The 26,032-nt window shown below is 43.2% G+C and overlaps 2 protein-coding genes across 2 annotated transcripts in view; one reads left to right on the top strand and one right to left on the bottom strand.

The window, feature by feature from the left end:
- Nucleotides 1-498: 498 nt before the first annotated feature.
- On the top strand, nucleotides 499-6,458 carry TMEM252 (transmembrane protein 252). The gene is made up of 2 exons (XM_053574482.1): nucleotides 499-914; nucleotides 3,858-6,458. The coding sequence occupies exons 1-2, from the start codon at nucleotides 637-639 to the stop codon at nucleotides 4,075-4,077; spliced, it is 498 nt and encodes a 165-aa protein (XP_053430457.1). The 5' UTR covers nucleotides 499-636; the 3' UTR covers nucleotides 4,078-6,458.
- Nucleotides 6,459-9,691: 3,233 nt separating this feature from the next.
- PGM5 (phosphoglucomutase 5) overlaps nucleotides 9,692-26,032 on the bottom strand; it is a 187,442-nt gene continuing 171,101 nt past the window's right edge. The window contains exon 11 of the mRNA XM_053574472.1: nucleotides 9,692-11,512. Coding sequence (XP_053430447.1) covers nucleotides 11,423-11,512 — 90 coding nt within the window. The 3' untranslated portion in view covers nucleotides 9,692-11,422. The remainder of the gene's footprint in view (nucleotides 11,513-26,032) is intronic.

Here is a 26,032-nt window from a genome sequence, read left to right as displayed (position 1 = left end):
TCCCAGGGCTTTGCCTTTACCAGCCTTCTCTCCAACATTCTGCCTCCCCTCCTGCTGAAGCTCACCATCCCGTCCACAGAGCAGGAGTCAGGGAGTTTACATTTTACACTTTTGTATTGGGATGTTTCCAATATCATCGTGTGGGCGCATGAAAGCAAGATTCATTGAGGGAGTCAAGACATGTTAAGAACCCTGAAGAAATGCCTTTTTCGTACAAAGAAAGAAGGAAGCAGGAAAGGATTCCTTACTAAATCACAGAGAAGATGGTTCTTCAAGGAATGCTAATTCCTCTAGTTTTTAGTAGAGAATTGCCCTCTGTGGGTAATTAAGAGGCCAGTGCCCTTTTAATCAAAGGATGAGGAACATACGCTCAAATAACTGGGAACAGTCAAGTGTCATACCCAGCTCTGAAGACGTCACTCCTTCCTGCAATACACAATGCTATGTTTTTAGGCCAGTCCTCCAAGGATATTACAGTTGCTTCCAATGGTTAATGAATAGCTACTAAGTGCCTGCTTCATTTAATTGTCCAAAGGCCAGTTGGTCCCAGAGCATATGAAGCTGCAAGCTAGCTAATGAGCTCATTCTCCTGAGCACAGTGGCACGGTCAGGGTGCTGGGTTCCCGGGGAGCAAGGATGCAGAACAGAACTGGCCTCATTCTCTGCACTCTTGCCCTTCTGACAGGTTTCCTGATGGTCTGCCTGGGAGCCGCCTTCATTTCCTCTGTCTCCATGTTGAACCATCAGGAGAAACTCATCCCAGCCTACATGCTTCTGTCTCTGGGGTTCGTGATCCTTCTGAGTGGAACTTTCTGGAGCACCTACTGCCAAGCGAGTGAAAGCAAAAAGGTGTTCAGTCATGTGCTTGGACAACACCTTGCTCGTGGGGCCCCAACCCTGGCCACAGTAGACAGGTATGTGTGACAGCCAGAGGGCCTGAGAAGGGCTGGGCTGGGCTGAATTGTGGAACGTGGAATAATGTCTAATCCTACTGGGGAGTGACCTATGTCTCCCATGGGCTGTAGGAAGCTTAATGGTTGGAGAATTATGCTGGGTTAGTCATTGGGAAGAATGGTGCCATCTTTGGGGAAAATCATGATGGAAGGGGAATTTATTCCAGAGAAACACTACCACCACCCCCCATCAGTGAAAACACACCTTAGCCAGTTTAAAAACCCTTAGGTTCTTTTTATCTTATTAGTTAGAGGCAGATGATGGTTCATTCCTCCCCATAATCTAGCTCCCAGGTTTTAAGGAAAGCAAGTCCCAGAACAAATTCTGCCATACAACCAACGAGCGAGAAGGCTTAAGATCAGACCCATCACCTTTGTGAGCTCAGGTAGCTCCTAGCTTACTCTCTTTTGAGATGTCTCCATCACACCTTGTAGAAAAGCTTCGTTCAAGGCAGGGTGACTATATTCTAAAAGTAAGATTGAGTTACCTTTACCACCTCACACATTTGGGAAGTTATTGTCCAAAAATAAGACGGCAAGCATTGGTGAGGATGTGGAGAAACCGGAACCCTTGTGCCTAGCTGGTGGAAATGTAAACGGTGCAACCAGTGTGGAGAGAAGAATAAGGTTCACCTAAATATTCAATATAGAATTACCATCTGATCCAGCAATGGTACATTCTATATCTAATTCTGAGTCTACACACAAAGAATTGAATTCGAGGACTCAAATAGATGCTTGTTCACACATGTCTATAGCAACGTTACTCCTGATAGCCAAAAGGTAGAAACAACTCAAATGTCCATCCATGGATAAACAACATGTGTGTTTATATGAAATGTCAGCCAGCCTTTAAAAGGGATGAAATCCTGACACCAGCTACAACTTGGATGAACCTTGAAAACATCACGCTAAGTGAAATAGGCCCGTCAAAAGGGAAAATTCATAGTTAAATTCATGGAGACAAAAAGTAGAGCAGTGGTGACCAGGGGTAAGGGGAGGAGAGAATGGGGAGTTATTGTTTAACGAACAGAGAATTTCAGTTTGGGATGGTGGAAAAGTTCTGACGATGTTTATGTAACAATATGAATATACTTCATGCAACTGCTTAAGAACAGCAAATTTTATGTTATATATATTTTACCACAAGAAAATAAAAAGATTCAGTTAACTTAGGGTCTGTATCATGCAAAGAGAAACCTCCTAACTCTTAGCTGAACGCAGGACTATTTAGGAATAAAACCTTAGGCAACATTCTTATGTCCTTCTGCCCTCCTCGTTCAAGGGTAGGAGTATCTAAACCATTTTAGCTACTCCGTGTATTTTGAATACAAGCAGTGTTACCCGTGATGGTTCATTTTTGACATTTGTATGCTAATTAGTAAGATACTAATGACAACCACCAAAGCTCATTTCCAATGTTTATTATACTGACCAGCAAGGTTTCTGGGTTTGATTAGAAATTAAGACAAATGAAATGACTGTAGAAGATGTTTCCAGAGTAATGATTTTTGGTTTTGGCCTAGTTGTTAGATGACTACCTCTAGAGTCTGGATTCCTGATAAATTACTGATTGCCCTTAGGAGGTAGCTTGAATTTACGAATACATGCCTAATATATTATATTCTCTGTGCTGAAATACTTGAGAGTAAATGATGGACATCATGATAGTCCCATTTTACTACCTCTTCTTAAGGCATCTAATTAATTCAACCTGGGAAGTTATATTTCTGAGGAACCCTTGCACTCAAAATAGGTACCCAGGTTGAGGTATCAAAGCAAATGTGTCTGTGGTGGAGGAATTCAGGGCGTCAGCAATGTACCTGGCAGTGAGAGGAGGGAAGGACTGAGAGAAGTACTTGAGATTTGGGGACAGGTGGCAGTCATCCTAGAGCCTCTCAAATCACTCTGAGAAACAGCTCACCTAGCTGTGTAAAATCCCTTTACACATGTGCACAGTGACGCAGCCTTAGCTATTCTGAGTGAGGGCTGAGATTTATGATGTACAGTAGACAGCTCCTTCAGCTCTTTGGCTTTGGGCCTGGCAATATTTGGAGTGGAGTTGTGGCCACAAAAGGCAGTCCCTGTTCTGTTGTGGTTACACGCCATAAACACTCCCTGCAGGCACTGAAGGACTCGCTCTATAAATACACAACTCAACTGAACTCACCCACCTTTCTTCATCCCCTCCACCCCAGTCCCAATCCCATTCATGATGGGGAAGCCAGAAGGGTTTTAGCAATTAGCAACACTGGGCAAGGTTACCAATCAGCACATCGGCCCTTGGCCTGGACGGCTCCTTTACCATTAACCTATTAATGTCCCAGAAAGAGCTACAGCTGAAATCTGCATAGAGTTGTCAGTTGAAATAGTTTGAGAAGTGAGTATGTTTGTATGTTGTCTTTGAAACTAGCTGCTGAGATGTGAAGGAGTGTCAGGAAAGGGAGAAACATCTGGGATGGTTCAGGAATCTGCACATAGTTGGTTTTCATCATTATTTTATTGGCTGTAAAGATCTGAGACAGGGAGTGTAATTGAGTAGAAGATGCCGTGTGGGATGGGAACCAGGATGAGTGGACTGAGTACTGGGCAGAGAGAAGCCCCAGCTCTGGTGAGAATCTCACACCGCATGGAAGGGGCGAGAGAGAAGGACTAGCTGGGAGTAACCTGCTAGAAAAAATACAAGGAGAAGCACACCCTTGTCATCCATAGAGAGGTTCTTCTGGAAGATCAGTACATTTTTAAAAAAACTGGTGATGGCAGGGAAGACGTACATCTGTTTCAAAAATCAGTGTTTCTTAACAGTTTAACTTCTCACAGTGTGAGTGGAGAGAGGCAGCCATACGCCTCTCTGGCACTAATGTCTAAGTAACGCATGCGTATTTGGGATGTTTTGTCCCCCAGGCCAGATTTTTACCCTCCAGCTTATGAAGAGAGCCTTGGTGCGGAGAAACAGACCTGTTCTGTGGAGGGAGAGGCCTCTGGCATTCCTCCACCTCTATACACAGAGACAGGCCTGGAATTCCAGAATGAAAATGACGCTTACCCAGAAGCCCCTCCATCCTACGCAGAGTGCAAAATCTGCAGCCAACCTGGCGGCTGCAGTGACATCAAAGAATGCTGAGAGGCAAAGCCGAGGAAGGCAGGAAAGCTCTCCAGCACTCGGGACGCACCCTATCAGAATCACCTGCTAATCATAAAGGCAGGCAAGGGACTGGGAGCAAAAGCCACATCAGGGACCTTGCAGGAGAGCTCACCAATTCTGCACACGTGCTTAGCCATCAAAGTGCAGTGTGGGGGCCCTGCAAGGGTGTGGCTGCACCAAGCAGACATCTCAGGGGATTCCCTCTGATCCCAGCCCAGGCAAGCATCGGGACTACAAAGGTGTTGGTGGGAGAGCTCTGCTCACAGAAGGCTTTCTGCTCTCGCTCAACTCCCCTCCCACCACCCCAGATGGGGAGGAACAGATGCTGCTTGCCAGGACAGCCACGGGCCTTCATGTACACCTTACCTAAAAATCACAACGAGACAGTTCCATGTTTAATATGTAGGCTGCTCAGCATTTCATTAGCTGGTTTTATAGTAACCTCTCCTGGCCAGAGTGACATCCTGAAAGATATGGCCTTGGAGCTCATGAATGTTATTTTGTATCACCTTATTTTAATTATGTATATATTTTTTTCTATGTGAAGGCAAAATGATGGTAATGTTCACTTTCAAAATGGTTCAAACACAAAATGTTAATAAGCTATTTTTTAAAAAGGTCCTCATACAAGCAGACATGATAAGAGTTCTCATAGATGCTCATTGAATAGAACAGAATTCATAATACACAGAATTCAGAGGGGGAAAGAATTTGTACTAGCCATAGATGGTCTGATGTAAATCTTGTGAGATTTTAAAAATATTTGTATGTAATTCAAAGGATCTCCCTGTAAATCTCTAGAATTTGCAAGACAAGAGACTCTCAAGATGTATTTTCCTCATCAACAGGAAATTCTTTACGTCTCAAGATATAGATCTTGACTTTTAGACTTGGGACATGTATTTTATTATTATTTTTTTTTATTGTTAAATCATAGCTGTGTACATTAGTGCATTCGCCTGTACTCATTCTAAGATGCACCATAGATATGGCCCCACCCATTACCCTCCCTCCACCCTAACCTCCCCCCTCCCTTTCCCTTCCTTGGCCCTTTCCCCATAGTCTTGTGCTATAGTTGGGTTATAGTCTTCATGTGAAATTTATTTTAAAACCTAATGATTCCTCCTTAACTTTCCTATATTTTACTGTATTTCTAATACAAGAAGCCAAGTCAGGTGGCAAGGTGGTGGAAAGAGATGCAGCCCAATGCTTCTGAACTTGAACGAGAGTCTACCCCGGCCTCACTTCCTCCTGCTTCAGGTGAGGCATTTGTGCTGGGCTAAAACCTAGCAGTTATGGAATGCCTTTTATAGGGCAGGTTTTGTGCTACAGACTTTTCATGCATGTTATTTAGCTCTCATTCACATTCAATTGTTAAGAGATAGGAGCTATGATTATTCCCACTTTACAGATGCATAAAACTGAGACTTGGAGAAGTTACTTGTCCAATAAAATAACATGCAATGCCTTCCAGGAAAGTGAAGAAGCTCCTTAGAAAGAAATTGGAGGATCTACTTACTTTGTCCTTTTGTGATAAGCTAGCTCTGTCTCATTTCCCTCGTTCCAGGGAGCAATTTGGATTTCTCTTCCTTTTCAGAAGATGGGCTCTACTAGAAAGTAGAGTCCCAGGGATTGCTGTAATATCTTAAAACCCTTGGAGCAGCAGAGGTGGTTGCTTTAGGGTTGTTTAAAATATAAATAAACCCTCCATGTTTTCTGCTAGGAGCTGGGCCCTTGCCTTGCAGTGCAGTTTCTCTTAAACTGATCACTATATGGATGATAAGTATGATTCCTAATGGATGACAGCCCATGACAAATGGGCACAGGAAGGGCTTGGGACAGTTGGAGGGACAGATGTGCCTCCTTCACGGAGGAAGAGAGCAAACCAGATGGAATGGGGCCTCTTAGTTGGCCTCCTCTTCCCCACACCGCTGAGTGGGTAGATTAACCAGATCCTGACAAATACACAAAAAGCCACATAAAAGGAAATCCTACTCCACGAAGCATGAATTTGAGAATATGTGATTTGAATTCTTGACATCAAGGAAGTCACTGAAGATGAAGGTCATTCACGGCTGCCCAATAAGAAGTTGGCCATTCATTGCTAATGCCATATTTATCCCTGTGCCATTTCTTTCTGTCCCTTTCCTAAGACAGTTATCCGGAAATTTTGCCTGGTGGTCTGAGTACATTCACCAACCTGAACAGCAGTATCTTGGGCTTTCTTACAGATTTTGCACTAGTAAAAGGTAGTTTTTCCAACTATTGGTATCAGGTAAAACAAATGTTAATTTTGGTTTCTATAAAAAATGGCTTTAATCTGCTGTAATAAGTTAATAAATTTTTTACTTAAACTTTCATTTTTCCCATTTTTTTTTTTTTGGTATCAGAAAAAAGTCAACAGAAACCTTTAAGTTAAAATATTCATGTGAAACCAACAGTGTTAAGATAATAAGATAATCTTTCTGCAAACCCAAACATTTTGAACATCAGTTGCTGGTTCAGATAATAATCTGGGAGTGTCTTTTTGAAAAAAAAAAAAATACCAATAGGCACTTACTGATTATTTTTAACATATTTACTCTAAATCAAGCCTCAGGAACATGGATGTAACCCAAAGCAAATCTTCCCTGTGAGACGTTCAGCAGTGAAATTCACCGTACAAGTCAAAGTATGTTCTTTGGGTTGATGATAAGACATTAGTCGTCCCTGAAGGATTCCCTTTGTATCTCCTCTCCCTTCGCTGTTGATAAAAGTAGTGGTGATGGATTGGGAACCATAATTCCATCAATGTTGGGGAGGATACCTAGCAGAGCGTGGAAAGAGGAAAATATCCTTTCAAAACAGAGACTTTGCTCATTTCCCCCTCTCAGAGGTGAATAGCAGTTTCACATACAATGGGGAAGGGAGTTCTCAGGGCTGATGGCCCCTTAGTACTGCCATTTCATAATGTCCCTTTGAGCAGAAAATTGAAATAAACACTACCATGATCCCAGATGAGGATGACAAGGTCATTATAGAATAAATAATACTGCATATTCTGAATATGTGTGTTGTATTGGGTTCATGTTCAACCCCTCCATATAAAAGCTCACCAGTGGGGCGGTGCCTGTGACTCAGCGGAGTAGGGCGCTGGCCCCATATGCCAGAGGTGGCAGGGTCAAACCCGGCCCGGCCAAAAACTGTAAAACAAACAAACAACAACAAAAACTCACCAGTGCTTTTATTGACACTCCCATCCATCCTTCAAGATTCCACTTAAATATATAGTCTTTGAGGAGACATTGCTCCAGCTCACCTACATTGCAGGGTACATTCTACGTGCTAAAAGAGGATAATGACAAGGGTTTATAATTCATGTCTTCACTGTGTTCCATAAAGTTCCATGACAACCCAGGCTGACTCAACATACCAAGGGTGCTGTCACCTGCATGAGCTCTTTCTACTGATGAGGACTCCAGCGGGTTGGAGAGGAACGGGCATTCTGCTAAGCTCTGCTGCCTCAGACAATCTCTTGCTGGTTGTAACTGCTGGAGGGCCAAAGGCTGACTTACTGGTGGTTACATCACTTCCAAAAGCACACGGTTTCTCAGACTCTTCTATACCCAGGAATGAGAATCTCCCCAAGGCAGATGTCTGAGATGTCAGCGTCCCTGTGTTTTGAGAACATCCGGTGTGTAAGCCACATGGCGTGCAGTGACCTTGTTACGCCATTCCCAGCTCCTGCAGGCGCCTTGTCACTTCCCCACACCTGCCATGGCTGATGGAACTGGCCTGTGAAGTAAATCCCAGGCCTTACACTGACCCATAGCGGCCAACCAAAGTCCTCATAGCATTATCCCTGTCATGGCTTGGAGCAGCCGACTCAGCCTGACGAGCCACCATGAGACTGCCCATCGGTCTGAAGCTTCCTGTTTCCTGTCAAGCTCTTCAGTCTATAATGCCGTGCCACAGCAACGCTTTGTCCCACAAACCCTGGGGACGTGTGCTGCACTCGAATTAGGAAGATTCAATAAATGATCTCATTTTAATAATGGCTGCCTAGCCATTTTCAAGGACAATTAATAAATTCAAGAATCCTGGCTGAGATGAAACCACTTTTTATTTGGGGCTCTGGCTGACACCTGGTGGGACATGTATTAGCATCCTTGGCCCCCTCCCACTAAATGACACCCTGGCACATCTATACACACATTTCCAAACACCCCTGGGTAAGCGGCACTACATTATGTAGAGACAATGTTACTTGCCATTTCTCTGGAGGCACATGGTGTAGTAAGTGAACCGTCAGTAACAGCAGGTCCCCAGAGTGGCCTGATAGCCACCACCCTACAGCCATAGTTTCCTCCAGGACTGACGATTGTGGGTCCCACAAATTTCTTGGATCTCTCAAGTCACTGACTCTTAAAAAAATTAGTGGCTAGAGCTTCATCTTTAAGAACATGAAAGAACATGATGTGGGAAAGAGTGATTTCTTGCCATTCGCCTCTCCTGAGAATTAGGCAGGAGACCATCCGTGTACAGTTCAGCGAGATGAGCCTGGAGGTTACATAAGGCACAAATAATACCTAGGCAACGGGAACTGGAGCAGACAGGCTGTGCACTAAAGCTGCTGAAGGACCTTCCCTTGGCAGCATAGCTGAGAAAAAGCTCTGCAAATACAGGTAGGTGTGCACCTAATTTTTTCTGTGGTTGGGCCCACGCCTTTGTTCTGCAGACAGTCCTGCGTCTGCTTCAACTCCACCCAGTCACACGAGACCCCAGGCAAGCCTCCTCTCGAGCCATCCTAGCTCCCGACTCCTAGTCTTTCTTGTTTCATTTGCCCTTGGTGAAGCTATATAAATGGTTACAAATCTCAAGAAACTCTACTCTTGGGAAGACCCACTTAGTACCCAGCATCACACTCTCTCTGAGTTAATCACTCCTCTCTGTGTCTTCCCACAGCCCATTGTCGAAGCCTATACTGTGACATCTGTGTCTGCCTGAATATGTGTGTATGTTTGTCGGAGCCTCCTGTTCCCAAATTATAAACTCGTAAGAGCAGGAATAACATTTTATCCATTTCTCTGCCACATCGAATACAGAACTCTGCCTAGATTAGTTGCTCTCAAACAATGTTTGCCGAATGAACGGATGGATGGATGAATGGGTAAATATAGATTGGGCTATTGAACATACCTGACTGTATTAAAATAAACAGAATTTTTAAGTGAGGGCTAATTTACATTTGAACTTAAAAGTTAAAGAAAATTAAAAGTTCTGCAACTTTAGAAAAATATACAGTGGAATCTCCATACTTGACTATTTCCCTACATTGACCATCTCCTTGGCCCCCTCCCACTAAATGCCATTTTACAGAGGTTCTACTGTATTTTCTTACCTAGACATCCCGAAAACAAGACATCCTCCGAAAATAAGACCTACTTACAGGAAAGATAAGACGTCCCCTGAAAATAAGACCTAGTGCATCTTTGGGAGCACACCTTAAAATAAGACACTGTCTTACTTTCGGGGAAACAGGGTAGTATGCCTAAGAATCCATCTGATTATCCTGACCACATCCATGATTAATGAATGGAAGGCTGGTTTGTCATAGACCCCCATTTAAGAGATAAGAACCAAAGCTATAAGGCAAATTTTATTCCACTGGGATAAATTCCATAACTGGTTCTTTAGAATCTCAGCTCAAAGCCACTTTCCTATTACTTTGAAATAAAGACAGTTAAATGAAAGATGCCAGTTCAGTTTCTGCTGACTCCCAAAGGCAGTTCTCAGTAATTCACCTTTTCTGTTTCATTTATTGAACACCATTGCCCAGGTTATAACAGTGAAAAATAGCCCTTGCAAGTATCCTGAAAGGCAGATTTATCAGTATAGGTGAGCTGTGCTGAAGCTTCTCAAACAGAGAGACAAACAAATGAGCAAAACCCCACAATCCTTAGATAAGGTTGAAATAAGGAATTTTTTTTTTTTATTGGCTACTAAATGTCTTAGCAAGTTTGTGACAGAAGCGTAGACAGAAAATGGAAACAAATACCTTCCTGGGAATGTTTCCCTGCTTGCACTAGCCTTGACTACAGCAATAATGCATTGCTTAACAGTCAAAGTGCACCAGGTCATCTCCACAAATGGCAGGATCAGTGAGCGTGCTGTTCCCAAGGAAGCAAAACAGATGCAAACAGGTCCCACGCACCCAGTGTCCTGGCTGAGAATGAACAAGGCTGCTAGAGCTACACTATCCTTTTCCCAAGCAAAGAAAACCAGCTGTGCCCCTCTACTTTCCAGCAGGGGTCCCTGCCCTTCCCTCCATCTCATCAGGCACAGACCACCAGTAATGTTTTCTTCCGGCGTCCACTTCATTTCCTTCTTTGACAGTGCTTCATTCTCTCCTTGGACAGTCATTATAAGTAAGATCAGAACTACGTCCAAATAAGTGCATTCGAATAGGTCCTTACTGAAAAAGGCAGAGAGCTCTCAGACCTGGTAGTATTTTTGTCTTCTTGGGAGCCTTTGTATAACCCATGTCTCAACCTACATGATGTCATCAAGGACACCCCCCACCCCCCGATTTTAAGCATTCATTCACAGAGTCTTGTCAAGAAACTTCTCCCCACCTGCACAATGAATGGCTAGAAGTGAAGGCAGGCAGCTAGTTTAATAGCTAAAATCGTTATTATTTATAAAATGAGAGAAAACCATCCTTTGATATGTTTTGTTGGAAGTGTGCCGTTGTGATCTATGAAAAGCTTTATTAGACGTGAGAGCAGGTGGCACAGGAATGCCGGGGAGGAGATGGGGAAGGCTGGGCTGGCAAATGGTTGGTGGGAGCCAGGTGGGCTACTAGGAGTTCTAAAACCTTCCCCCATAGCAGACCTGACCTAGGAGAAGAGCTGAACCCTGCTCCGTGCTGAGGAGGGTCTTCTCCTGCCTGTCCAGGGGTGCCCACGCCTCAGGGTCAGTCTCACTCCTTGCTGTGCTGTCTTTCATGATCTCAGAACCTTTTCTTACATGGCACTACAGATTAACAGTGTCCTAGCTCACTTATTCTTTCTCAAAAGGGGAGGGTCCTTTGTGTGATAAAATATAGTTAGCAAGTGATAGTGCAGCTTTAAAGACTACCCAAGACCCTGTAGCATTTGGAGGAACTGGTCAAAATCAAAACAAAACAGTTTTCCTACCCATCCCCTTCCCCCCCACCCCCCGAAAGCAAAATATCTATTGTTTTATCCAAAGTCATAAGAGGCACAAACAGGTAAAGAAGGCATTGGTGAAGCATCTCCCGCTGAGCACTCTCTTTGGCCCTGGTGAGTGATCCTTCTTCCCTTCAGGTGATGACAGTAGGTCCCCTCCGGCCAGTTCTCTCGTGAATCTGGGATATTTTCAGCGCGATGGCTATGAGAGGGCTCAGCACTGCCTGGAAAGGGAGAAAGAAAATCTGTGAACAAGGCAATCAGGAGATAAGGTGGGGTCTTGTGATGGATTTCTGTTGCCTGCATGGGGATTCAAATTCTAATTTGCTGCTTACACAGTCCCTGTGGGCAGGGCACCTGCCCTCTCTCAACCTCTGCTTCCTCCTCGTCAAAGTAGATTGGAACGGGCAGTGCAGGGGAGTAGGGGAAGAAGATGATCTCCAAAGTCTTAACCAGCTCCAAAAGAAATTTATCTCACGCAGGAAAGTGCACAGCCCAACTACCAGAACATTGAAACATTTCATGGAAAGAGCAGTGTGATAATAGGAAGCTCAGAAACCCCCCAGCCTTCCTCTGCTCTACTTGTCCCCAGTTGCACCCCGCCACCACATACATGGGACTTGAGGATAAAAGCTCACTCTCTGTCTTAAGACCAGGGGTCTAAAGAACATATCAACATACAACTAGATACAAGAAATAGTTCTTATGCTTGACAGCAGACTAGGGGGATAATAATAATATTATTATAATTCCGCAATAATATTATGTATATTTGAAAGTTAACTAGAAGGGAGGACTGAAATAATACCAACAGATAAAAACAATAAACACTCAAAGGATGGATACCTTGACTTGATCATTTCACATTTTATGCATGTAACCAGCACATGTATCCCATAAATATGTAAATTATAATGTATCAATGAAAGAGAAAAAAAGAACTCCAATCCTGATGTTTCAGAGATGACAGGTAATCCATCGACTGATGCTGCAGAAATAACAGATCATTTCTCCCCATCACACAACACTGTGGCCCCTGAGGCACCTCAGTTGTCACTGGGGGAGGGGGGGGTCCTTTAGAGGCCTAAGGAATCGATTCTTGGAAAGGTGATGGCCACAAAGAAGAAGAAGAATCACTTCTTGTTTAGTGACTCATAGGACGGAGCATTGTTTCCCAAAGTGTGGAGCACACACCCGTCACTGCGATTATAGATGGACGTGGTATTATTAGGGAACAGTGAGAAAGTCAGGCTATTTCCCATTCTTCATCAGTCCTGCTGATTTCATGATGGAGACCTTTTGCTTGCTGCCAATTTTATACACTTAGCCAAGACAGCTTATATCTCATTCAAAAGTTACTTAGCTAGAAGGTAATGTCACTGCATGTTTTTATTGAATTCATGTTTATAGTGTGTCAGTTAAGCTCCTGTTTTTATGGATAATAATGTGCTTTTTCTTCCTTGAATGTATGAACACAGTCATGTATCGCTTAATGAAGAGGACACTTTCTGAGAAATGTGTCATTAGGCAATTTGCATGAACATCGTAGAGTGTACTTACAGAAACCTAGATGACATACGTGTATCTGGGGGGAGGGAGTGGGGCAGGGTCTTACCCAGGCTAGAATACAGTGGCTATGATCATAGCTCACTGTAGCTGTGAACTCCTGGACTCAAGTGATCCTCTCACATCAGCTTCCCAGGTAGCTAGGACTATAGGCCATGTGACACCACATTTGGCTAATTTTTCTTATTTGTTGTAAAGACAAGGTCTCTCTTTATTGTCCAAGCTGGTCTCAAACTCCTGGCCTCAAGTGAGCATCTGACATTGGCCTCTCAAAGTGCAGGGATTATGGATGTGAGCTCCAGCAGCCAGCCAGTATATTTTTACTAATATGTATTTCTTCATATGGAAAACCAAAAATCCCAGCATTATTACTGAGCAATATTTGACTTACAATGCCAATGTCAGGTGTTGTATATCAGGTTTATAGATATGCTCCATTGCAATCTTACAGGACTGCCATCAGATGTGTGGTCCTGCTGCTGACACCGTTATGTGGCTCAGGCCTATATGTATTTGCTGGGATGAATGGCCTCACCATGGAGGAACTTGGTCCTATTCAGGGTTGATAAAAGTGCTTCCTGCTTAGGAGATGTTCTGTAAGTATTAGTAGAATAAGAGAACAATGTATCACTTTGATGAGAAGATGATGAGACACACAGAGACTTCCCTGGACATTCGCAAAGGGCATCCTGGCAATAGGAGGGTCAGCAGGGCTGGATTTCTAATGTCATACTTTCTTTGAATGTGAACTGGAAGAACAGAGTTTGAAAAGCAGAGAAGAAAGTAGGATGCTCTAATTTGATCCCTTCATACACAGCCAAGGACATGGAAGCCCATGATTGACCCAGGGCTGCGTAGTCTGCTGAGTGGCTGAGGTAGGATAAGAACACAGGCTTGCCTCCTCTCCTGGTCTTTCCGTCATATAACTCTAAACAGAAGACCTGTGAGTGAAAGGGACAAATACAGAAGACAAAACGAGCTGAGGGGATAGGGGAGAAATTGTGGGATAGTCGCCTAACTAGACAAGATAAGGCCGCATCAGGCGAGGGGGGAGATAGGACGGACTAGCATTCTCACCAACCAAAAGCAGGTGGACATGGGGAGAAGAGGCGTTCCCGGATATGTGGGTTATGGGACTATACTAGAAGCACCAATGACTCTTTATGAATAAAGAAATAATAGAGACTTTCATCATTTATGTTAAGAATATAGCATCTTGTTTCTAATTCCAGTGCTGGTATAGAGTGGATTTTTTAGAGTGCTGGTATAGTTTTGCACCAGTCAAGAGGAGGAAACCGTGAATGCTTATCTTCCTCCAAACCCAGTGGGTAATGTGTCCATTCACCGGGTTGCTCCAACGTCGTCCTCCTCCTGGCAAGGTTGGGTGGATGGTTTCTGTCCACCAAGGTGAAGAGGCTACAGAGGAACTGAGTCCTGCCATTAGTTCAAATCTTCATACTTTATCATAGATTTTTTGCATGACTTTGATTTTTTAAAAATACTACATTGCAGTATATTCCTTCATTACTGAGCATTTTGTGCCCAGCTCACTTTACCCTAATCCTAGTCCTATATGCGGTTTTAACATGCTAATATTCCTAGAAAAGACAAAGAGGGTTTCTATTTTTTTTTTTTTAATTGTTTGGGATTCATCAAGGGTACAAAGAGCCAGGTTACACTGACTGCGGTGAAAGAGGGTTTCTCCTTTTCCTCTTTCCCATCTTCTCTCTTGCTTTATGTTACTGTAATGCATGTTCATAAAAACAAACACAAAAAAACCTAACTAACTGAACTTCCTCCCCTGACTGGTAATAAATAGGAGAGATGTAAAAAATCTTGGCTCGGCGCCTGTAGCTCAGCGGCTAGGGCATTGCCACATACACCGGAGCTGGCAGGTTCAAACCCAGCCTGGACCTGCCAAACAACAATGACAACTACAACCAAAAAATAGCCAGGTGGTGTGGTAGGTGCCTGTAGTCTCAGCTACTTGGGAGGCTGAGGCAAGAGAATTGCTTAAGCCCAAGAGTTTTAGGTTGCTGTGACCTGTGACGCCACAGCACTCTACTGGCGATGTGGTAAGACTCTGTCTCAAAAAAAAAAATCTGAAAATCACAGGACTCTGAGTAAATAGTTAACTAACTTTTTGGAGGAAAACAAACCCTAACCGGAAATATAATCATTTATGAAGCAAGATGTGTCAAAGTTTGAGGAGGGAATCCAGCACTAGGCTAGTCTCTATGAGGAAGTGCATTCTTAGGGGCAGGGAAGGAGTGGGGTCTGGACAGGGAGCAGGTAGTGGTGACAGTACTTAGCTCACCTTTTGGGGCAGGCAATACAACCCAGAGAATGCAGATCATCCAACAAAAGAAAACTCTGCATCCATAAAACAGGGATTTATAACAAATGTCCCCCCCCCTCCTCCCTAGGATCAACTAACATCCACATTCCCACTGTGTTTAAAACCCACTGAACCTGGAATTCCCAACTCTCTCTCATTATTTCATTCAGACATTTGTTTTTAGTCAATGTACTATTTACTTAGTCTAAGGCAGTGGTTCTCCAATTGGAATATGCACCAGAATCTCCAGAGGGTGGTTAAAACGCAGAGGCTTGGGCTCCACCTCCTGTATTTCTGATTCAGGAGTCTGGGATGGGGCCCAAGAATTGGCATTTATAACAAGTTCCCAGGAAGGAGCACTTGAAGGAGCAGTGCTCTAAGGGGTGCTGATTACTGGGCCTGTCAAGTGTTTTGCTCCAGCCAAAGGCTAAGTGGCTTCCTCCTTTGTGTCACATGATCCCACCCCAGGCTGCTGCTGATTGGACCAGCAGTGACCCTCTTCCCTATAGGCAGCCAATCAACACCCTGGCTAGAGACTTCTACACTACTGCCTGAGGCAAAAACTTCACCTCCCTGATTGGGTTCTTTCTCTCAGGGAGCTGAACCTGTTAAATAAAACAAAAACAAAAACAAAAACAAAAACAGGCAGTTAGCAATGGGAACTAAACCATGAGGTTATAATTAACTAACTAAGAAGGCATATAAGACTTGTTAATCCAGGGTTATGAGAAAGTAGAGACTCTTAGAAAGGTGAGGAAAAAACTATAAGAAAGCATAATGAAACCAGGAGAAGAATTAAAGAGAGCGGAAGGAAATAATAGAAGAGTTAGTAGAAAGAAAAGAATGGCATGAATCCCAACAGTCCCTAAAGTAAAGGTTCATGAACTTCTGCTAGGAGAGCCTGAGTTGAGACTTTGCTGTTCCAGGTCTAGTCTCTGAGAGTCTCTACAACAGACTCTACTCTCAGGTTTCTTGAGCTGTGGTCTCTTTGTGTATTAAAGTAAATTAAAAATTTAAAACAAATTATAGTAAAATTAAATCACATTCATAAGATAAACACCCAAAGTATGTTTTTCTTAGGTCATTTCAAGGAACCATCATTGCCTGGCTTTCTACTACTAATAAGAAAAAGCCCTTTTTCCTTATAAGACTAAGCTTCTTGCAATCCAAAATTAACTTCCTCACCATGCCAGTTCCTGGTGCCACCTTACCCTTCTTGCTATGAGCAGATCCCACCAAGGTCACCATCAGCTGGGCTGGAAGTATTCTTTGATGGGTCTTTCATCCCTTCTGCACATGTCCATGCAGTTGTCAAACCCTCAAATCACATTGTCTCACTGGTTCTCCACCCATTCTCTCCTTCTCATCCCCACTATTTAACATAGATAAGGCCGCATCAGGTCTCTGTTGTGTGTCCTCAGCCTCAACTTGAAAGAGACTTGTTCACGGGATCTCTTGAGGTAAAAGTCTTGGGTGGCTTCTCCAAGGTTATAGTCAGCCACTTTGAGCCTGACTGTCAGGTTCTTGACATTTGGTTTTTACCCTTTGTGGTAGGCAAAAGAATGGTCTCCCAAGAGATATCAGGTCCTAATCCTCAGAACTTGCAAATATTCTCTTATTTGGGGAACAAGTGGGGAGCTACAGATGTGATTAAAGATCTTGCAGTAATGAAATTATCCTGGATTATCCTGATGGTCCCTAAATGCAATCATAATTATATATAAGGGAAAGTCAGAGGCAGATCATATACAGAGAGCGAAAGAGAAGAAGGTCTTGTGAAGGCAGAAGTAGAGGTGGGAGTGATGTGGCCACAAGCCAAGGAATGGCTGCAGCCACCAGAAAGGAGCTGGAAGGGGCAAGGAAGACCGTCTCCTAGGGTCCAAAGGGAGTGTAGCCCTGCCAACATCTTGATTTCAGACTTCTAGCCTCTTGAACTCCGAAATGTACATTCCTGCTGTTTTAAGCCACCCAGGTTGTAGTACTTTGTTACAGCTACAAGAAACGAATACACCTTTCCTTTCCATTCCTCCTCCCTAATCTCCTGCCTCTCTCTCCTGCTCCTATGTACCCCTTAAGCTGTGGCAGGCCCACACTTGCTCCCTCCTGCATTTCTATAAACATTATTCTTTCTGCTTTGAGTGATTTTACAATCTCATCCTCTGCCAAGGCCTCCATTGTGAAATCTGATACCCCTTGCCACCCAAGTGGGATCTTTCCATTCACTTGAGTCCCTACTTGTTTCTCTGTTAATGACTGTGGTTTTTTTTTTTTTTTTTCCCTTGAATTTCAGGAACTTATGGGGGAGATTTTCTTCTTCTCCACCACACTCCAATTAAACTCTAAACTTGAAAGTTTTTGTTTCCCTTACAACATGTGCCCCATAGGAAATGCTCAAAATAACAAAGGGTGGGTTTAGAATATTATGTCACAGGGTGAATTATGGAGTGTTTACGGCATTTGGGTGATCTATGAGGAACCACCTTGCACTTTGCACCCCCTTCATCCAGAAGATTCATCAGGAAGGGGTGAAGCCATCCATCCATTCCACCACTCACCTCCCTCTCAAGCTATCTTTATTCACTTAGTAACCTGGTTAGGCTTAACAGACATGTGGGTGGTTCTGGTTGAGCAACAGAGTGCTAATGTGGAGACAGGGCTGGAATGATGGCTTCATGAATCCAGAGCTGAAGGAGAAGAAAGCTGTCTAATCCAAGGATATAGTAAAAGGGAAAGGATAGTGAGTTCCAGGAACCTGAGACTCCTTGGATGCAGTACTGCCAAAGATGGCCTGTGGGAAGTGGTGAGGACCACTGCGGAAAAGACCCTGTGTGCATGTCCAGGATAACACAGCAGACAGGTGGTGGGGGTCATGCTCAGTGGTGGCATTGCTGAGCAGTAAGAAACATCATGGCAATAGCAACCACAGAGACCCCCACTCTGCCACAGGATAGCATGAGCCTTCCCATTGCCTCCAGCACATCTGGACTGTCTTAAATGATCTGCAAGAGGACAGAAAGCCCCAAATGGCCACTACTAAGCCTCCTACCAATTCAGATGGGGGTGGCTGAGCTAGAGATTGCTGGATTCATATAAGATAGAAATGTGCATTTCTGACATCCCAAAAGTCATCAAGTAATTCATACCTGTTATAATTATAAATCGGAGTCATCCTTTGGCTTCACTTCTAATATATCTCAGTGTTGGAGACAGTTTCTGACTACACTGCCCTTCAAATCCTGAACACTCACGCAATGTAACAGAGAGAGCCAAGTACAAGGATCTGGCCAGATCACTTTATAAGGCCGCTGCCCAACAGGTGAGTGGGTGTGGGTATCCATCCGAAGATGCTCTTGCCAAGCAGAAGTCCCAGAAGGGGCTGCCTCTTCCCAGAGAAAGGTGCCTTCATTCTCACAAAGATGTCCACCAGCATCCTGTGCCCCTTGCTTTCCTGCTGCGGGTGGCTTTTCCTAATTTACACAAAAGTGTCCTACAGGCTAGATGCTGCTAGTTTACAGTAGCCCACATGCTAGGGAACAAAGATGACGGGCTATTTTAAATCCATTTGGATTTGGGAAGTTATAGAAGAGAAGGATTACTGAAAACAAAATCAAATACATTTTTGCTAATAAAAATGAAGTGAAATGCTTCACACTGTGGACAAATTGATCTTCCTTACAGTACATACAACTAGTCCTAACTGTAATCCCTTTTCATGTCCTAGATCTATCTCTCTCTCTTGATCCCACATGGACCTACAATAAACAAAATAGACAACATGAAAAATGACTATAGGATAGACACAAAAATTCTCAACAAAATCTTAGCCAATAGATTACAGCTTATCATCAAAAAAGTCATTCATCATGATCAACTAGGCTTCATCCCAGGGATGCAAGGCTGGTTTAACATACACAAGTCCATAAACGTTATCCACCATATTAACAGAGGCAAAAATAAAGATCACATGATCCTCTCAATAGATGCAGAAAAAGCATTTGATAAAATCCAGCATCCTTTTCTAATTAGAACACTGAAGAGTATAGGCATAGGTGGCACATTTCTAAAACTGATTGAAGCTATCTATGACAAACCCACAGCCAATATTTTACTGAATGGAGTAAAACTCAAAGCTTTTCCTCTTAGAACTGGACCCAGACAAGGTTGTCCTCTGTCACCTTTACTATTCAACGCAGTGTTGGAAGTTCTAGCCAATACAATTAGGCAAGACAAGGAAATAAAGGGAATCCAAATGGGAGCAAAGGAGGTCAAACTCTCCCTCTTTGCTGACAACATGATCTTATACTTAGAGAACCCCAAAGACTCAACCACAAGACTCCTAGAAGTCATCAAAAAATACAGTAATGTTTCAGGATATAAAATCAATGTCCACAAGTCAGTAGCCTTTGTGTATACCAATAACAGTCAAGATGAGAAGCTAATTAAGGACACAACTCCCTTCACCATAGTCTCAAAGAAAATGAAATACGTAGGAATATACCTAACGAAGGAGGTGAAGGACCTCTATAAAGAAAACTATGAACTCCTCAGAAAGGAAATAGCAGAGGATATTAACAAATGGAGGAACATACCATGCTCATGGATGGGAAGAATCAACATTGTTAAAATGTCTATACTTCCCAAAGCAATCTACCTATTCAATGCCATTCCTATCAAAATACCAACATCGTACTTTCAAGATTTGGAAAAAATGATTCTGCGTTTTGTATGGAACCAGAAAAAATCCCGTATAGCTAAGGCAGTTCTCTGTAACAAAAATAAAGCTGGGGGCATCAGCATACCAGATTTTAGTCTGTACTACAAAGCCATAGTGCTCAAGACAGCATGGTACTGGCACAAAAACAGAGACATAGACACTTGGAATCGAATTGAAAACCAAGAAATGAAACTAACATTTTACGACCACCTAATCTTTGATAAACCAAACAAGAACATACCTTGGGGGAAAGACTCCCTATTCAATAAATGGTGTTGGGAAAACTGGATGTCTACATGTAAAAGACTGAAACTGGTCCCACACCTTTCCCCACTCACAAAAATTGATTCAAGATGGATCAAGGACTTAAATTTAAGGCATGAAACAATAAAAATCCTCCAAGAAAGCATAGGAAAAACACTGGAAGACATTGGCCTGGGGAAAGACTTCATGAAGAAGACTGCCATGGCAATTGCAACAACAACAAAAATAAACAAATGGGACTTCATTAAACTGAAAAGCTTCTGTACAGCTAAGGAGACAATAACCAAAGCAAAGAGACAACCTACACAATGGCAAAGGATATTTGCATATTTTCAATCAGACAAAAGCTTGATAACTAGGATCTATAGAGAACTCAAATTAATCCACATGAAAAAAGCCAACAATCCCATATATCAATGGGCAAGAGACATGAATAGAACTTTCTCTAAAGACGACAGACGAATGGCTAACAAACACATGAAAAAATGTTCATCATCTCTATATATTAGAGAAATGCAAATCAAAACAACCCTGAGATATCATCTAACCCCAGTGAGAATGGCCCACATCACAAAATCTCAAAACTGCAGATGCTGGCGTGGATGTGGAGAGAAGGGAACACTTTTACACTGCTGGTGGGACTGCAAACTAGTACAACCTTTCTGGAAGGAAGTATGGAGAAACCTCAAAGCACTCAAGCTAGACCTCCCATTTGATCCTTCAATCCCATTACTGGGCATCTACCCAGAAGGAAAGAAATCCTTTTATCATAAGGACACTTGTACTAGACTGTTTATTGCAGCTCAATTTACAATCGCCAAAATGTGGAAACAGCCTAAATGCCCACCAACCCAGGAATGGATTAACAAGCCGTGGTATATGTATACCATGGAATACTATTCAGCCATTAAAAAAAATGGAGACTTTACATCCTTCGTATTAACCTGGATGGACGTGGAAGACATTATTCTTAGTAAAGCATCACAAGAATGGAGAAGCATGAATCCTATGTACTCAATTTTGATATGAGGACAATTAATGACAATTATGGTTATGGGGGGGAAACAGAAAGAGGGAAGGAGGGAGGGGGGTGGGGCCTTGGTGTGTGTCACACTTTATGGGGGCAAGACATGATTGCAAGAGGGACTTTACCTAACAATTGCAATCAGTGTAACCTGGCTTATTGTACCCTCAATGAATCCCCAACAATAATAAAAAAAAAAAAAAAGAAAAATGACTATAGGTGTATCTGAATTTAGAGCCCAACACTGAGAGAATCCATCTGCCTTGTCAATATTAGAAAAATAGGCCTGCCCAAAAGCTTTCTTCTGAGAAGGAAGAAAGCTATTCCAAGATAGAGGAAATAATCCCTAAGAGGTTCAAAACCAAGCTAGCAAAACTGAGCTAGCATGTGGGAACACAGTGACCTTCCCAACAGAAACCAGACTGGCCCGTCAGCCTCCTTTCCCTCCTCCACCTTTGTAACAGGAGTTGGGATTTTAGGAGGTGAAGAATGGCATTTAGATTGCAAATCCAAAATGAAATAGAAGAGTCATGAAGTCAATCTTTCTACTTATTCAACTGTGAGCCCCAATTGGATCCACACCATGTGGAGACAGAGGGGAGAGAGCAGGCCTGCTGGCCGGTGCCCACAGTGCAGCAGACAGGCACCAGGAGGACTCTCCAAGCCCTGTCACTGTCCTGTCACACCCTGCAAACCAGGGGGACAGTTTAAACTGCACAGAACTGCTTCTCTAGTCATGGCTTCCGTTTACCTCTCTTCTCTCTCTCTCTCCCTCCCTCTCCCCACCTTCTACCACAAAAACTGTTGCAAAAGGTTGGGGAATTCCTAATCGGTTCTGATTCCCATCCCCCCAAATGTCCCTTTCATGTCTTTACATTTATCTTCCTTGGATATAACCATACTAGACTTCAAAACTTTCTTTCACGTGGAATACACTTGCTATTTTTTTTTTTTTTTGTAGAGACAGAGTTTCACTTTATTGCCCTTGGTAGAGTGCCGTGGCCTCACACAGCTCACAGCAACCTCCAACTCTTGGGCTTAGGCAATTCTCCTGCCTCAGCCTCCCGAGTAGCAATACACTTGCTATTTTAAAGGGAAAGCAATATCTCCCTCCCATCCTTTCAAAATTGCTTACAGAAATATAACTGCAAGATTAAAACCAGAGGTTAAAAATACAAAAGCACCGGGCGGTGCTTGTGGCTCAGTGAGTAGGGTGCCAGTCCCATATGCTGGAGATGGCAGGTTCAAACCCAGCCCCAGCCAAAAACCACAAAAAAAAAAAAAAAAAAAATACAAAAGCACCATTGCCCCTCCAGTGTGCGTTATTCAAAGTATTTTCTCTCCATTTGCCTCTTTTTTTCTCCCTTTTTGTTTCCCAAAAGATTTTAGATGCCAAAATCAAGGTGATCAGTCCTCACTGTCTTTTTTTTTTTAAACTGGGTTCCTTTGGTAAGAACAATGATATGATTCAGCTTGGCTTTCTGTTTATGGAGCCTGGCTTCTTAGGGATGAATTAAAGGGATCAACAGAAGTCTCCCAAAGACTGGTTAGCAGGTTGCTACCTGAGGCCAGATAAGAACCACCTGGGGATACTGGTGGTGGGCTCCAGTCATGGGGAGGCTGCTTCACTGCATCTATAGACCAAGCAGGGAACGTATAGCAGACAAGCTCCCAAACCGATTCTGTTGCAAACTCAAGTCTGGGGGTCCCTCTCATAAAGTGTTGTGCTTCTCGCCCTAGAACAGGCAGGCAGTGCAGGGCAGCGGTTACAGCCACAGACTCTAAAACTAAACTGTATTGGATCAAATCCTGCCTCTGCCCTTTTTGAATTGTGCGACCTTAAGTAAGCTACCTAACCTCTCTAAGTATTAATTTTCCTTGCATGAACTAGGGAGACTTACATCATAGAGCAGATGTGAAGATTAAATAAGCTAATGGATAGGAAATAGAACCACGCCTCACCATGAGTGGGTATATAAGCATTTGCTATTATCACAGAAATGAGAGATTGAATTCAGCTAACACTTGAACGTCTTCAATGTAACCCACAAGGTTCACACAGGGCATGCAAACTGGTGGTCCAAAGGCCTCTGGATCCACTTTATGATCTTTTTATTTTGGTTGGCACATAATTAATACGGTAGAACCTCAACCTATGGGGTGGTCAATGTAAGGAACTAGGTCTGCTGTAGTGATATATACATGGGGTGCATGTCCAATCTATGAAAATTAGGTCAACTTAAGGAGGTGGTCAGTGTAGGGAGCTGGTCAACTATGGAGGTTCTACTGTTTATATGTATTTTTAAATGTCAAGTTGAATGCCTTTCCAGAGCACTTCAGTTCAAATCAACGATTTTTTTATCGTCGTAGGCCCTGCTGCTATGTTGAGCTCTATCAGGCTGCCGTATAAGTTTCCGACCCCCAGGGTTTTCTGCGGGGGTACATGCTCCACAGTCACCCTGCCTCATCTGGGAAGCTGGCTGTAGTGGGCGGCGTGTTGCTGGTATGGGGGTGAACATGTACAAGGACACTCCTGGGGGGGCTTCACAGAGGGATATGAACCAGGAAGCTCTGAGTGAGTGTCTAAGTATCCTTAGGTCAAATCTTACCCCTCCTCACTCTGGAAGAGCCCCTGGGTTTTATGGCCGCACAGCCCTATCCATCAGAAGCTATGCCAGGACCACTAGGCATCCCTGATGACCAGTGACTCCTAGTAGTCATAGCTAAGTAGCTACCAGAGACTCTGTCTAGTCGTAGCTTTTTCCTCAAGGCACACTTGAGTGTCGTGAAACAATAACTGGGACGTCCGTTAGCCTCCCTTGGATGTCCTCAAACTGTGCTGTCCGCTGGACTTTTGAGTTTGGTTTGTAGGATAGAATCTGAGCACGTTCACACACTAGTTCATTAAGCCAGTGTTTTTCTGGCTTTTTTTTATCTTATGACACACTTGAACTTAGTTAAAACTTCCACGGCACACTTAAATTATGTTAATCTAGGGGAAAAAAAGAGCAAAACAAAGAATGTACTTACTGTGCTTGGAATTTCTTTTGAAAATAATTTAATTAACGATCTTTAAAATTTTTCAAAGCACATCTAAGATCCTCTCACGTCACACTTTTTTTTTCACACACTTACACACATTTACACACTTCTAAAAGATGAGTTACAATGATTTGGTTCCAAAGCCCTCTCAGGCCTAGGCTTGGAACGACTATTTAAAACAATAAACTTAAGCCCCTTCTATGCACAACCTTATTTGATCATTGTTAGTTATTAATGCCACATGCCAGTATCTAGTTGTCCTCTCTTCCCTGACATGGGAGGACTAAGCTTCCAGGCCTTCTCATGGTCAGGTGAGCCCTTGTGACTATTTCTGTGCAGTAGGTTAAGAGTGGAGAAGATAGTTAGTTTTTAGCCAAAGCACTTTTTCTCTCTCTCTGTACAATGACCAGAAACATTCCAGATGTCTGTTCCACATACATAAACCCTGAAGTAAATACAACTTTGAAGAACATACCTACCCAAGGCATGATGAATATATAATGTGAGCAAGAAATAAACCTGATTATCAGTGGGTCTAGGCCACTGGGATTTTTTGCATTACTGATTACCATGGAATTTACCTCCTCCATCCTGACTGAGGAAAGCATGGTTCACTAATATGAAGCAGAAAATGCTCTTTCAAAAACATTTTCCAAACCAGAAGGTAGGAAGACAGACAATAAATTTTAGAGACTCTATGCTGCTAAAGCTCTTCCATTAAGAGGTCGGGGTCGGGCAGCGCCTGTGGCTCAGTCGGTAAGGCGCCGGCCCCATATACCGAGGGTGATGGGTTCAAACCCGGCCCTGGCCAAACTGCAACCAAAAAATAGCCGGGCATTGTGGCGGGCGCCTGTAGTCCCAGCTACTCGGGAGGCTGAGGCAAGAGAATCGCTTAAGCCCAGGAGTTGGACGTTGCTGTGAGCTGTGTGAGGCCACGGCACCCTACCAAGGGCCATAAAGTGAGACCCTGTCTCTACAAAAAAAAACCACACACACAAAAAAAGGAGGTCGGGGTCTACTCTCCTTTCCCTTGAACTTGGCTTACGAATACTTTAACCAAAAGAGTTCAGGAGAACTGATGTTATGTGACTTCTGAGACTGGATCACAGGAAGCCTAGAGCAGCTAAGAAGTCTGGCCCTGCATGAGTGTGAAGAGGTCTCCAGATGATTCCAGCCCCAGTCTTTTGAGTCATTCCCAGTCTTCCTAGTTTTCCCAACTGGGACCCCAAATGTCGTGGAGCAGGGTGGGGCAAGCCATCTGATGGTGCCATGTCCAAATTTGTGGCCCAAAGGACCCATGGACATGTTAAAATCATTGTTGTAGCATGCCACAAAGTTTTGAGCCAGTTTGTCAAGCAACAATAGCTTGCAATAACAAAAGGTAAACAGTCTGAACAGTGCTTTGGGCTGACATATTGCTTGACCATTCATTAAGTGGGAAAAGAAGAAGTCAAGGGCTAAATAACTTAGGAGATCATGTAGTATGTTGGTGAAGTGCATGAATCTGGGGTCTGGGTTTAATTTCATCTTTAGCACTAACTAGTCAATATTATCTCTCTGTGCTGTATGACTGAAATATTATCTCTCTGTGCTGTATGACTGAAATATTATCTCTCTGTGCATGAAATATTATCTCTCTGTGCTGTATGACTGAAATTGGTATGCTCGTGTGAGTTTCTACGTCACAGGGCTGTTGTAAACATGAAATAATACAAGTAAAGCATGAAGCAAAGTATCTGTCACATAGTAAATGATGTTAGGTATTAACAGTGTAGATATTAAATGCTTCAGTTAGT

This window comes from Nycticebus coucang, chromosome 2 (assembly GCF_027406575.1).
Source record: "Nycticebus coucang isolate mNycCou1 chromosome 2, mNycCou1.pri, whole genome shotgun sequence".
NCBI classification, from domain to species: domain Eukaryota; kingdom Metazoa; phylum Chordata; class Mammalia; order Primates; family Lorisidae; genus Nycticebus; species Nycticebus coucang.
This window is presented reverse-complemented; position numbering and strand designations above follow the sequence as displayed.

Excerpts from the sequence above, each read along its gene's own strand:
- TMEM252 (XM_053574482.1), top strand. The coding sequence starts at position 637 with ATGCAGAACAGAACTGGCCTCATTCTCTGCACTCTTGCCCTTCTGACA. Across the intron at positions 915-3,857 it reads ACCCTGGCCACAGTAGACAG|GCCAGATTTTTACCCTCCAG; the intron begins GTATGTGTGACA and ends TTTGTCCCCCAG.